This window comes from Amblyomma mixtum, chromosome 2 (assembly GCF_055824585.1).
Source record: "Amblyomma mixtum isolate Tamu chromosome 2, ASM5582458v1, whole genome shotgun sequence".
Taxonomy (NCBI): domain Eukaryota; kingdom Metazoa; phylum Arthropoda; class Arachnida; order Ixodida; family Ixodidae; genus Amblyomma; species Amblyomma mixtum.
The window spans coordinates 271,199,276-271,213,852 of record NC_143013.1 but is presented as its reverse complement, the minus strand read 5'-3'; the positions used below and the strand labels follow the sequence as shown (position 1 = coordinate 271,213,852).

General features: G+C 46.1%; 1 protein-coding gene across 2 annotated transcripts in view; it reads left to right on the top strand.

Annotated features, from left to right (window-relative positions):
- The first annotated feature begins 119 nt into the window (after positions 1-119).
- ct (homeobox protein, cut) overlaps positions 120-14,577 on the top strand; it is a 754,353-nt gene continuing 739,895 nt past the window's right edge. For both annotated transcript variants that reach the window (XM_089573991.1, XM_089573990.1), the window contains exon 1: positions 120-182. In XM_089573991.1, coding sequence (XP_089430117.1) covers positions 120-182 — 63 coding nt within the window. The remainder of the gene's footprint in view (positions 183-14,577) is intronic.

Genomic DNA, 14,577 nt, shown 5'->3' with positions numbered 1-14,577 from the left:
CGCCTTCAACGCTACAAAAGTAGACGTAACACAAGCGCCAGATCGGGCAAGGGCGGCAAGGAGTAAAGACGGAGAGCGTGGTCACGTGGCCAATTAGTTGTCATTCGTCTTGGGCCAAGATGGCTGCAGGCACTCGCTCTTCAGTGCGGTTTTGGAGTGAATTTGATCTACCACGTTTAAAGGTGAGTGATTTTCTGACGTCAATCTCATGGACGCAACGGATTTCCTGCTCGAATACGGAACTGCCGACACATTCGTGGGTCTGGCACCGGACGTTTTCTTTCGGGAGTGCGGGAGCAATATTTTTCTCCAATGCGTGCATCTCCGGTCTCTATTGATAGGTTATCAACGCTGATCGATGCTCCGCTTTATTTCCGGTCGCTCGGCCGAGGCTCGAGCTAGCTCCTACTGCACGTGACACCAACTGTCGGAGAGCAGTTTGCGGAGGTTGTTACGCGGATCGCGTTCTGAGTGGCATTGTTTTGGTTCCGATCCCGGGAAGCGGTTCGGCTTCGCCACTAAGCACGAGACCTGCGCGGCGATTTGAAAGTCCCACCTTCGTTTCAGGTCCGGTGTGGGTCGCCTTCGTCGGGCGTTCGCCCTGCAGCCGCGCTTGGCGCGCGCGCGTAACTCATTTCTCGTCCCTGCGATGGGGAACGTGGGAGTTACTTTGGGAAGTGGTGTGACAGATCGCGCGCACATGCTGGATGCGAGCCGATGGCACCAGCAAGCGTGCGTGCGCGCGCTGTCGCCCGAGAACGTCGCCCGCGTTTACGGCGCCGCATGAGGCCGGTGAACCAACGAAACCATGACTGACAGATGTCACCAGTTGATGACTGACATATGTCATCGAACCTCGGCGTTTTTTTTTTTCTATAAGAGGACGATTTTGTAATTTTATTTTATCTCTCTCCGCATTGCTGTTAGTCGTCTAGCAGATGCGCTTCTAGAATTTCGTGATTTTCACCGAAATGCTAGTTGTCACTTTAACAGAACGAAAATTTCATTCGCGCGCCACTTTTTTCATTGCATTTTATTTTCCGTGTACACAGCCGTACCTACAATGCACGTATATGTTCGAATGTTCAGCGTTTTGCAACAGACCGTACTGTTCGACACTAATTTCGCTTATCTAGAGTGGCGGCCTCTCGATAAGCTACTCAATCGAGCTGTTAGCAGCGCTGAATCGAGATTATCGCTTTAAATGTCGCAAAGCCGTGCGAGAAAACAATAAGGGTAGCAACGATAACAAAAATAAAAGCGGCTTCTGATGTGAGCTTTTTAATGACACTTGGTTGTTCATTTGCCTCTGCTTATTTACTACTGAAGATCTAAATTACTGGACGCACATACCGCATGAAGCCCTAATTGTCCGCGATCTCACACTAGTGAATTCGCGCAGTGGGCCGCGTAAGATCTCGGAGAACGGGAACTAAAAAAAAAAGAGAGAAAAAAAAACTCTGCAGGTCAGGTCCGGGAGCGGCCAAATGAAAACGTTTGCCCCCATCGACACGCCACCGTAACTATAAATCGCCGCAACGCATCCGCGATTCCGTGAGTTAAAGGACGGGCGGGCGTACGGGCGAAGGGTAGACATAAGCGAAACAGTCGAGACAGAAAATAAAGAACCTTCTTCCCTCTCCCCTCCCTACGCAAGGCATCGAATACTAAGCAGAAAGAGGAGCGAAAAAGCGGAGCCAATTTTCATTCCGCCGCACGTGCCGCCCATGAATACAGCAGCAGCAGCGGCGTGTGTGTTCCCTCTTCCCTTCTTTCCCCCCGGCGGCGGCACTGTTTTCCTTCCACCTTTCCGCTCCGTTTTATTCGTTACTCCGCTTTCGCGCGGAACTGTGCCGCCTCTCCGAACAACAACAAAAAAATTTCTCTCGCCTCCGCCGCGCGCTTCCTGACGGCGCGTTCGACGAACGAGTCGACTGGTCGGTCGGCGTGCAGCAACCCTCGCCGTTCACCGGTAGGAGATGTATTCTCTTTTCCTCTTCCGACGCATTTTCTAGACGAGAATGAGAGGCTCGACCCGCGTGTGGCTCTCTCCGCCGCTATTGATATGATCCGAAGCAGCGCGGGCCACTATGTACTCCCATGTTTGCGTTTGCTCGCCTGCCAAGATGAAAACGGGCCCCTGCTGCTGGGTGCGCTGTTTGTCTTTGGCGGCGGCCGCCCATTGTGGCGCGGTCGTCTTCATCATCCGGCCGCGCCTCGTCGGCGCACGTGCGCGAGCATGCAGGCGTCCGCGTCGGGGGCAGGTGCGCGCGTTTCATCGGTACCTCGTTCACCCCCTTCTTGGGCTGTCGTTCAATCCGCTAGTGTTGTCTGAGCGGGACGGGAATGTAGCTGCGTGCCAGTAGCCTCTCGTGGCTTGTGTAGCAATACTATACAGCATCGCCTGCTCTGTGCTTGTTGGGGGTTCAGTATCCAAGTGCAGCTGGCTGAAGGCGCTCTCCAACCTGAGGATATAGACAGGATAAATGGCAGTGACACTTCGAGATTCACGGTGCCTACGAAAGCATTTCTTCTTATCTCTCAAGTCAGTATCTTTGTTGACCTCCGGTCTGATTCTGAATCGCAAATTCCGAGATTGCGAAGGTTTCTTTTTTTTTTTGCCTTTTCTTTTGCTGTTGTTCTTGTTGTTTAGAGCATGTATAGAGAGATGTTCTGACCTAGTCACGTGCATCGGATTGGTTGCCTGTCAGCGCACAACACAGGTTCGTGTACATAGGAGGGGGAACACGAAACTGCCGTGCGTTTGTTGCGGAGGCTTTAGCGGCGCATATTTTCAGACAGGGCCCCTGTCACGCGCTTTCTGCCCATAGGAGAGAGAGAGAGAGAGGGGGGGGGGTGTATTTAAATTTTCAAGCTTCTCCGCGACGTAAATCATCTGCACCCTCGCGAGTTACTAAACATGGCTTTGGTACTTGAAGGCTGCCGCCGAGTAAGACTGACAAATCGGAAAGTCAAACTTTTTTTTCATGTGTACAAAACTTTCTGCAGTACACTGTAACTGCCTTCACTGTGCGTTGTTACATTCAGTGGCTTAATGACATCGAAATAATTAGCTAATCACAGATAATTGTTCACGATTTATACATGTAGTCGTGAGGCATTTTTCATTTCACAAAATTAACAAATCACGGAAACTTACTTTCATATTTACAGATCGTGACCAAAAAATTTCAATGAAACCTGTAATCTTGAGTGAGTTCTTGACGCACCGTCGGTGTAAAAATTGTTTCCAAAAATGCGCCCCCTTTTTGCGGTCGTCAAGTGAGCCGCTCCTAAGGAACATATTAAAGGAACTGTTCTGCGCGCGAATGTCTTTGTAGTAGCAACTGCGGACCGGAATACAGCCTATATGTCCTTGGCATCGACGTCGTCTAGGTAACCCGAGACAAAAACCTTTATTGCATGAAAAAACAACGACAGTGAGGGCTTTAATATCATTTTACAGTGACAACGCGTTATAAAAATAGTTGCAATTCATCCTTAGCTTCTACGAAATGCCGAAACGCAGGTATGTCAGAGCGCAATAAACTTCGAGCTCCAGAACAAACGATCCGTGCTAAACTGAATCAGGCTCTATTCACATTTTTTTTTAACTGCCTTCGTGCCGGTCGTCCCACTGAACGGAAGACTCCCCAAGATTCTTCTAACCTCCTTTCCCTCTTACTGACTCCTTCCCTTCCTTCGTATTCCCTCTCGCTGCTGCGCTGGGTCTCTTCTGCAACGAGTACAAATAATAAGTTCAGTAGACAGTTTTCGTTAAAGCGTGCTTCTCCTCACAAAGAATCGTTGTGCGGTAAAGCTGACTACTTGTTGGAAGGAGCCGGAGCAGAGAAGTTGCAAATAGCTAGTGATTATTTGTTTATTGTTAAATTCGGCATTTTTGTGATTATTTATTTTGATCTGTTCATTTTATGATACCATTAACTGTGTGCTTTTTACGAGAAAATGAAAGAATTTACTGCTGTTTATTTTTCAGCATGTCTACGATGTATTTTGTAACAGCGCTCATACTGCATCCCTTTGTTCATAACTGGGCTGTTGTATAATTTGAGGCTATATTGTTTCTGGATTTTGCACCCGTACATTTGTTACTGCACTTCATTATCTCTTTCAGGCGCCTTTTTGTGTTTCGACTGAAATCAATTATTTTTTCACCTAAGTAGTATATTCAGGCCTCAAGAAAGGGAATATGTTAGTTTCGAGCGTGAAAGACCAGCAGATCAGTTCATACAACGATGTGGAGAATTCCGTACAAAGTGTCAGATTTGTTGGAAATAGTACCATTGCAATGGTCTCGTGTGTCAGGTAAACACCCCAGGGATCGTGGAATCGCTTTGTGTTTCGAAGATTCACATTACGCTCGAAATTGAGCAAAAATCATCGATGTTTTCACTCGCGGCCAAATCTGTCTGCGCAAAAACGGCGAACAAAGTGCTACCTAGAAAACTGTTATGTGAAATATTACTTACTGCGTTCGCTACATGGCACCAAAAAACAACTTATTTGCAATAATAAGAATGTTCAATTTGACTGAAATAATGAAATCACTGTTAAGTGCTCCATTCTCTCAGAAAAAGCTGTAAGTTTGTCGCTTACGCAATTGTGTACAAAGCGCGTGAAAGGGTTAGGCTTTTCTTTAATGCCGTACTGTTTAGCCGCCGCCAAGCGAAATGGGCCTGTGGCTTTCTTAAGCTGTGTCTGACAGCTTTTTTCTTGAGCTGCTTTGTCTCGTTTCATTTTTCCCCTAGTGGAGGAGGAAGCAAATTCTAAATCTCTCCTAAAAAAAAAAAAGGTGGAGGCTCTTAGAGAGATGTAGGTTATGGCACAAAAACTGGTGAATGTGCCGTGGTACAGTCTTCATCTATATTGTCCCGTGGTGTGCGTCGCGTCTTCTATCTTATTTGTGTATCTGGGCCACTGAGTGATGCTTTTGAGTTTTTAGAATACACTGGTGACAATCCTGACTTTTAAGAGGCTGGTCGGGCCTGATATGGAGTTCAACTCATTTAGTTTATACTGCAACAGCTAAGTTCTGATAATTAAATGTTTATTGCTTTTACACGTGTTTTTTTCTTTTCACAGAGAATGCCCTTTTGATTAAGCGTTCATAGCAAGCGCTGTAATATCATAACCAGAGGTACCGCAGTGGTGACCTAGTCGTATGAGCATCCACATTGCATTCGGGAGGTGCTGGGTTCGATCCCCAGTGCCACCGGGTACCCACCGGTGATACAATGGGTACAAGCTTCCCTGGCCTGGTGCTCGGCTTCTTTAGGGTGAAATGCTTGGGAAATGGGTCTTGGATCCCACCCTGAGTAGACGAAAAAACCTTATGCCATGGCGCTGTTTGGCCGTAGATGCCCTTCCGCCATAAAAATCCATCACAACCATAACCAACAAGCTTGAGCAGACTAGAGCAGGGGTGTTTTATTTTAAACTTGACCCACTTGAAACCAGCAGGAACCTATCACTCTGGAAGCTTTAAAACCGACGTGCTCCGGCCGTAAAATTAATTACAAAGGCATTTGTGTCGATTTTCGTCCGGTTACCAGGTGTAACTGGTAAAAATTACGCAGTTATTAATCTAACCAAACCTAAATTGTGTAAATTTGAGACCTGAATTTTTGACAAGCACTTGGGCTCCTTTCAAAAATATTTTTAACGTACAGCAACGTTTGTTGCAGGAAGAAACTCGTGGTGAAACCTGGATGGTGGTTGTATTCATTCAATATCTTATATAATTGCAGGACAAGATACTGCACATTGCACTGACGACGTAAGCTGGGTTTTTGACCTTGCGTATCAGTAACTGCATTAATTTATCTGTGGGTCCTTGCTTTGGTACTCCGCAATCTACGTTAGAGACGAATATATACATCGTCCATTTGCATCCAGAAAGTCTCATACCGCGATTCATGTGTGTTTTTATTTTTGTTTTACGCCTCTAATGAGGTTCTTCTGTCTCTCATGTTCTCAAAACACTGGTAGCGTCATCTGTTACGCTGCTGTGGAAACTTTAATGGGTGAGGTCTGTGTGATCTCTTTGGTAATAGGAGCGCTCCTCTTGACTTCATGTGGTCATGGTAGCTTGGCGAAAGGCATGAAACGGTGGTAAAGCCAACTTCGTGAAGTAGCGTGCAGCGTACTATTACGTCACGCATGTGACGTCGCCATAGGTTTTCTATGCGTCGCTGTTTCAGAAACAAAGAAGTCTAACTCTAGACCATAGTCGGACGGTCTAACAGCAGCAGTCTTAAATAGCTCAATGTACAACGAATAGCCGTAGTTGAAATTTATATGAGCTTCTTCTGAAGTGTCACTGTGGTCTGTCAGCGGTGCATTAAAGCATACAACTTCTCCATTTCTGACTAAACATGAATCTATATTTTTATCCTGTTTTGTCGCTATCACGTTTGAAGATCCCTCTTTTTGACTGACCGATCATAACCGTGGGACTCTTCCGTTTAAACAAGCGGCAGTGAGCCGCTCATGTAATTTTTCTTACGGTAATGGAGCGCCCCATACTGCACCATCCGCGGATGCCCTTCTACAAATCACATGAAAGAAGCAAACAGTCACCGAAACCAAGGAAAGCATAGGGGAACGTTCCTTTTTTTTATTTGTGGTGCTAATCATCGAAAAATTATTAGTGCATTTACGACTGTATTCATGGCCCTGCATTTTTTTTCTTTTCTTTGACTACACTTTATCGAAAAAAAGCCACCCCTTCTTGCTTTCCAGTGCGTTTATATTTCCGTTCAGCACCCGCTGAAGAACTTAAAGTAAACTACTTTCACCCGAAGAACGAAGAGGAACTTACAATGGCTGTCGAATGATGATTTCCGGGTGCACGCCTTGGATCTCTCTTTCTCAGCACTGTCGAGTGGAGTGAAACGTACTTTAAGCCCCCGTTTTCTTACTCTGTCCCCAGTTCTTTGCGACATTTCACCTATAATTAATGACTTAAAACGTTGTTGATGGCCGTGGTTGTGAGAAAGGTGGCTCTGTATTGGGTCGCTTATGCTGAATATTACTGTCGGTTGTTAATCAACGAATTCACATTGGTGTATTCCTGCAAATCATACGCACACACGTGTTCTTCCAGGCACAAATTTTGCAGTCGGAAGGCTAGGAATTTATATGGATACTTAGACATTGCCTAGTATATATGTTCTAGGTAATTCATAATAACAAGTATATACGTTAATCTGGCAGCTGGCAATGTAGCAGGCATCAACATTTTTTTACGTTATTGCAGAGTATCCGACTTTTCCTTCTATCATTTTTTCCTTAAAATTTTGTTCTTAGTATGTGCCGTAGTGTAGTTTTAATATATTCCACTCTTTTTAAGAATAAATAGTGAGAGTATATGCGCCACACCACATTTTCTAGTGATTACGTCAGCAACAATGAGCTTCATATTCCTTTATTGATTTTTGATGCCGCGCAAATAGGTAGTTTGCTGAGTGGTTACGGCACAAAATTATGAAATAAATACCTCCTAGCATCCTGTGTTCGTTAAATTGTTTCTTTTCATAAGCGTTATTTGGAACCCTGGAAATTTACTAAATGCCGAACAAACTACGGGAAATAGATGTTAAAACATTCATTGCCGACGGTTTTAAGCCACCTTTTTATGGAAACAAATACTGACATATCCTCAATTTCATTAAAGAAATTGAATTAAAGAAATTGTATGATAATGTCCTATGTTGTTTTCTTTTTCATACCTGCCTTTTTTGCTTGTGTTTTTGACGCAATCCGAGCCAACGCTTGTATAAATATGTGTATCGCCATCGCCGCATGCTGCTGCGCTGCTCTCTATGCTGGGAGGTCAGGACTCTGCAAGCTGCTTTTACAGCTTTTTACCTGCCCTTTTCGCAACATTCTTGTTTGTTGCGGAATAAATTAAATTACAATTACAAACCAGACACCGTCTTACCAATCGTTTACTACATAAATGGTGAGATCACATTTCGAAGCGGTTACGTTGCGGTATACTGATTACTTTGTTAAATTATGGACTTGCGCACAGAAAAGAAGATAGCTGGGAAAATAAAAAGAAACAATGAAGACAATTTTAGACCTTTATTATGTCACTGTTGGATGTGAAAAGTAACTGCAGTTCTTGGTGCCATCGGTGGATTTAATACGCGCGTTAATCCGCCTGCTGATTAGAGCTCTTGGTAGTCGCAGGCGCCTTTGAGGAATGCTGAAAGACGTGCTAAATTCCTTTGTTGCACTGAAGAATCTTTCTGATAACGCGATTGAGGGTGTTGCTAAATTAAACGATATTTTTTTTTTTATCCGCGAGCCATATTCGAACAGAGATCAGTGGTGTCGCCTTCACTCAGAGCTGATTTCATATCATGACTCATGCGTGTCTTTTGTTTCAATTTTAGTGCATTTATTGCTGTTCACACCGCTTAATTGTGCGTGTATAATTCCGGGTTTGCGTTGACTAATGCTCCTTTTAGTGGTAACTGGCCGGCGACGCACTGTAGTGTGATCTCTCATCCTCTGCTTGACTCTTCGCCGCAGAATGATTTCCATCTTCCCGGATTCCATTTGTAAATTATTTCTTTTTTGATCCTGAAAAGCTATAGATCGGGGCTAATTTGTCGAAATAAATTACTATATAGCAGTAATTGGCTAAATTGCATGCAAATACGAGTCGTTTATTGCAGTTTTGATCGCAGTAACGAGCAACAACAACAAAAAAAAAGCCTACTTACAACGTAACTGTTGCACTAGTTGCGTTGTATAGTTGCTCTACAACCAACGGGCATCTTTCCCGTAGGTTAAACGATAGCCTTCTGACAACGCTTCCGCGCTGTAGTGCAGAAGGATGAGAGCACCGCAGTCAGCATCTTGCTGAGGGCTCGGCACTCGCCGAGAGCACGGTTGAAAAGGCCGAGAACAAAAAACACCGGGGAGAAATCAAAGCGGTGGTGCTTGCACCGCGCGTAATAGTAGCTTCAGACACCCCGTGTCGTTGAAAATTTGCGCAGGAAATCAAAAACAGTGTTACAGTGGAACAAAAAACGGAAAACCAAGCGCTGAATGATTTATTTCTTCGCCGCGTCACACGTATACACGCTGTAATGCGCAAACAGTTCACAGCCAGGTAGCAATACGCAGGATATGGTACAGCCGAGGCTATTGGACTCCATTGAGTGTATCATTACATGTATGAGAAAAATTAGAAGTGCAGAGTTCACACAGCGGATAAATGTGCTATTCCCTTACCATCCAGAATAAGGTATGAATATCTGGGCTTTCGTGAACCGATGGACAGAAAGCTGGGCAAGCTGGTTGGGATCCATAGTATAATAGCACGGAAGAGAGGAAAGGCGAAGAAACCAAACACGAGCGCTGACTTTCAACTAAACTTTATTACACGCTTGCAAGCTTAGCAAGGGGAAGGCAGAAAGACAAGTGGGTGGATGAGATTAAGAAGTTTGCTGGAATACGGTGGCCGCGGCTGGCACACGACAAGGTTAATTAGAGAGGCATGGGGGACGCCTTTGCCCTGCAGTGGGCGTAGTCAGGCTGATGACGATGATGATGATACATTTGTATCTTTCCTGCAAAGGCTAAGCTAAAAAAAAATCGACCTTATCAACACTATCTTTTGTGAACGTGGAATGCTCCCCGTAATTCTCGGCTCTCTTGTCTGGTATGTGGCTGAGATGCGGTACTCTTCAAAGGTAAGCATTTATTTGCATACAAGACAGTGGGCAAGAGGACTGCCAAGCGATCCTTCCAGCGAATTACTGTGCCTTTGCTATGCAGCCCATGGTCAAGGAAGGAAGGAAGGAAGAAAGAAAGAAAGAAAGAAAGAAAGAAAGAAAGAAAGAAAGAAAGAAAGAAAGAAAGAAAGAAAGAAAGAAAGAAAGAAAGAAAGAAAGAAAGAAAGAAAGAAAGAAAGAAGGGAAGGAAAGAAAGCAAGAAGGGAAGGAAAGAAAGCAAGAAGGGAAGGAAAGAAAGAAAGCAAGAAGGGAAGGAAGGAAAGAAGGGAAGGAAGGAAGGAAAGAAAGGAAGGAAGGAGAAGTAAAGTATAGAAAGGAAGGAGGGGAAAGAAAGAAAACCACGAAGGAAGACAAAGAGGTGCCATAAGTGTAAGCCGGACTGCTAAACTAACTGCTGATTGCTTTAAGGTATAGAAGTGATATACACAGCCCAGTTCCGTTCTGTGACCGCTTTTAGCAAATGTTCTGGCTTGAAATGTTTCTGAACAGAGCTTAATGATGTGACAAGTTTTTAAGATTCTTACTGACGGCATCAACTTGGCTTCAAACCAAACTCTTGTCGAGTCTTGCCCAAAACGGCTCGTGTCCGGTACTTAGCTGGCTAGAGGAGCGAATAAACCCCGCAGCTATGCTCTGTTGCATGAAATCGAACCTTCGATTTTCGATTCCACGGCCGAGGCGCTTTACGGATTCAATCGTAAGCTCACCAGCACGCCACCACTCGGAGGAACTGATGCTGCGGTCAGAACGCGACGTGCATGCCGAAAGAATAAAGTATCGAGCAAGCAGTGAATGAACGTTGGCAGTGCCCGTCTTGATTCTAATCTTCAGCCGTTTAGCGCTTAGCTTTACGTATGGCAAATGGAGCGACTGCTGTTGGCGGTCTTCCTTTCTGTTCAGTTATTAATATATATTAATAACTCAACAGGTGTTCGTGCGCGTGCTACGCCAAATTCTTCTCTATATTGTTCTGTCCTATTATCGCCTGTCTAAAAATGACAACCATGAGATAGCTGATTAACTGATAGATATATAGCGCGATCGATTGACAAGTTGGTTAATTTTTACGTGTAGTTGCAACACTTTTGACTTTGAGAGACGATGTAATGAAGAGACCCGGATTGATTTCGACAACATGCGAAGTCTGAGCTCGCGGGCGTTTTCGCATTGCTATGGTCGAAATCTATAACCCTCAAATTAGTGCCCTTGCGCGAACTTACGTTCCCTGTGTTTGAACGCCACAGCCCCGGAGCCACCGCTTTGGGTAATAGTAGTTGTCACTGACAGGAACCGGTAAGACCTGGTATAGTGAAAGGTTGCATAGTAAGCTCCGAAAGTCTCAATCGTGACTAGCGCACTTTGACAGATATATCCGACACTTTTTCACAGCTTCCCATAGAGGCTCTGTTTTGCATGCTGCTTTGCATGCTCGTCCTAAGTGCACGCTTTGCCTCTTTACGAATCCCTCCGGTCGCTTTCTTGCTCCAGTTAGGCTGGATTCGACTTGCTCGCCATTTAGACGCTTGAATTAATAAGCAGCGCAGACGTGCATGCATGCCAAAAAGGATTCCCGGCCGTTTAAATGTTCGAAACGCCCGCATGCCCGCGCGCGCGCCTTCCGCAACGGGCCGCGTACGTGTCTTGCACAAGTTACTCTCTTCGTAGGCATCGCGAGAGAGCAGAGTCACGAGGAACCAGTTAGTATCTAAGGCGAAGCGTCCGTATCGCTGTGCATCGAAACTTCGCAAGCGCGGTGAGCGCGCGAGTGCGGCGCACGCATTGACTCGCTCTAGCTTCGCGAATGCTTAGCGTGAATAGAAGCAGGAGTCTCCGCTCTTCTCCATGCACAAAATTACGACGCTGCTCGAGGCAGCATCAAAGTTCGGCCCGCCGTCAGTTGCGGCCAACACGTTCGTTATATACTGACTCTGTGGGGCTAAACCACCTCAATCGCGAGGCGAACAGCTGAAAGGCTGGTTCGGAGGAGCCTCTCCGAGGTTTTCGTTTGCGTTGTTGGTGTTGCTTTATCAGCGACTCGCTCTGTGATCCGCGCAAACTCCGTGTCCATCCGATGCTGCTCCCCCCCCCCCCCTTTCACACACGCTCATCCCGTCTCCTCCGGTTTTCTTTTAGCCTTGGCGTAGCTCCTTGTTTCGCTCAGGCATCGGAATGCACACGTTTGGCGGACGTTGTAAAAATGCGGGCGGGTGGGCATTTTCAGGGGTGGACGAGGTCTGAGGGAAAGACGCCCTCTTCCGAACGTCTGGTGGCCGGGGCGAACGTGTGTAATGAAGACGCGCGCGGAAGCGCAAGCGGAAGGGTGGCGAGGGACAGCTTCTGGGGAAAGAGAGGAAAAAGGGGAGTTGAGGGAAAGAGAGAGAGAGCATAGCCTCCGTAATCCGAGAGCGCTCCGTCGACGCTGACTCAATCCGTGGCGGCCCTCGGAGTCGATGGAGTTGCGCATGCAGATCGGGGCGATGCGGGTCGCTCCGTGGGCTGCTTGAAAAAAAAAATTACTAATAGCGCGAGCGCGCGCTCGGAGCTCGCGTTGGAAGAAAAACGAGGGAAAAAAAAAAGGAGCGCAAAAATAGTAAGCGTGGCGTGGGGCTGCGCGCCATTCGTTTTGCGGCGGCGATCGATGCCTTCTCTTTCGGCATGCACGTCACGTTCGGAGCCACAACACGTAGCGCGCTCGCGTCGTCTTCTCTCTGGTGCATGAGGAGCTTCACTCGTGCGGCATGGATGAAGGCTTGCGCCAAAGCGACGGACGCGCAGAACATCTTGCGCCGCTGTCTCGGAGCGAAGGTTAACACGGCTTCGGAGCTTACGGTCTCAGCCGGAGCCGAAGGCATCGCAGAAGCGAGACTGGCGAGAAGCCTATTTTCAATTGAAGAGCGTCTGGAGAGCCAGTGAAAGGGTTCTGCCAATGGTTCTAGGAACTGGGAGAAATATTGGACAGACTTACTTGTGACATATCTTCGTCAGAGCCCACGTACATAACAATGAATATGATTTTTTTTTTAAGTAAAAAGAAAGGCGTCAGTTTTGCAGCATAACGGATGTAGGTTCTACACTCGATCCCATTACAAACTTTACCGCCACTACCATACACTGCGCAGTCTTGTCATTCCTTAACCTCAGTGTGTATATCCCACTGCACTGATCAAAGCCCTGAAGTGGGCGTTGAATTCTCGAGCACTGAAACTGTACGTGCCATTGGAAGCTGGAGGGTATACTCAATCTGCTCCCACGAAGTAATTTTTTTCAAGGATTGCATAGCAGCAGAGGAGCTTTTAACACCCATCGAAGTTGGTTGCTTTGTTAACAGAAGTTTCTTGCTCCCAGCGACCGGCTTACTAACAAGTTTCTCGTTCTTTATCATGGCATTATTGTTATTTTTCTTCAAATACGTATTCTTCCACTTATGTATGTAACTAAAAATGCTTCGTAAGACAATATGACGTGTTTCTGAACGTACCCAGACCCATATAACTCAGAGCACGGAGAAAGGTCATAGGTGTATGGATAAATGGAATAACGTTGTTGTCCAACAGTTAGAGGGAGGGCTTCAGCCCTCCCGCCTAGACGACGGCTAGGAGTCCTTGGATCTCGGCGGCATCTTCAGCCGGTCGGACGGACCGGTCCGTAGTTGAGTCTCCGGGTCAGAGTTGGGTAGTAGGGTCTCCCATCGTTCTAGCGTCCTAATATTACGACATTTAGGAGCGCCCGTGGGCGTCCCGGTATCCACTCTATGGCTGAGGTTATAGAAAAATAAATGCTTGAACTATACGGCAGGAAATTTTTTTGAGTGCGTTCATGAGGCTTGAGAAATATATGTTAATTAATGGTGATAAACCGAACTCTTGCTCATGTTTGAAAAATGATATGCTACTGTGCCTGAGCTGCAACCTGTCTTTCCAAATGTTGTTGTTCTACTTTGTTCTGAGCTTCATTTCTCTGTCAGCGTCCACCACCCGGGTAACAAGTATACGGTCAAGAAAAGTTTTGCAAACTTGAGCGGTGTTACCCGAGCACTGCAGAGTTTGCTCTGTTGGGCAACGAATTGGATGAGAGCGTGAATGGGCTAGTTGACTGTCTCTTCAAATTCTGCAACTGTGAGCTTCAAAGGTGGCTGGTCACTACCTGACAGCGCATATGTCTGTACCAGTACCTGATGATCCTCAGTGGAGACGACTGGGTCCAGTGGTGGACGGCGGCCAACTTGGACGTACCTACTCTTCAATTCATTGCACCGAGATGCGCTCTAGTCTGTAGATCGAATGTACTTCTTTCGATTTTCCCCGCACGTCATCAATTTCTAGCTTCCTAATTTGATTCTTTAATTTCGGCAATGTGTAATCTGAAAGCTCTCTCTCTCGCATTTCTAGGACCAGATGAGAGGAAGTGTTTCGGCCGTGAATACGTAAGCACAGAAACACTGCTTGGGGAACGTGTCTTTGGTGGTTTAGAAGAACGTTATCACTTCGGGTTGGGTTGGGCTTCGGGATGGAGCCCGGAGTCCAAGGTTATTTTTTTCAGTTACGAATATTTTTGAAAACTATGCGCAGTTTCCTTTCTGAGGCATACAGTTGCGGCTCATGTGAATGTTTATTAGAACTATTGCACCCCCTGTGCATTATGTATAACTTTGTTCTCTTCAATTTGCTCAAGTTGAGAAAGAAGGCAGACACTAAAACCGCACTGTCCACGTAGTGATAATTATGTGCGCTTTATTGTGCAGGTAATCGTGCTGTTACAAGGCGAAGAAGCACAGGAGTGAACAATCATACAGACGAAACGCGTA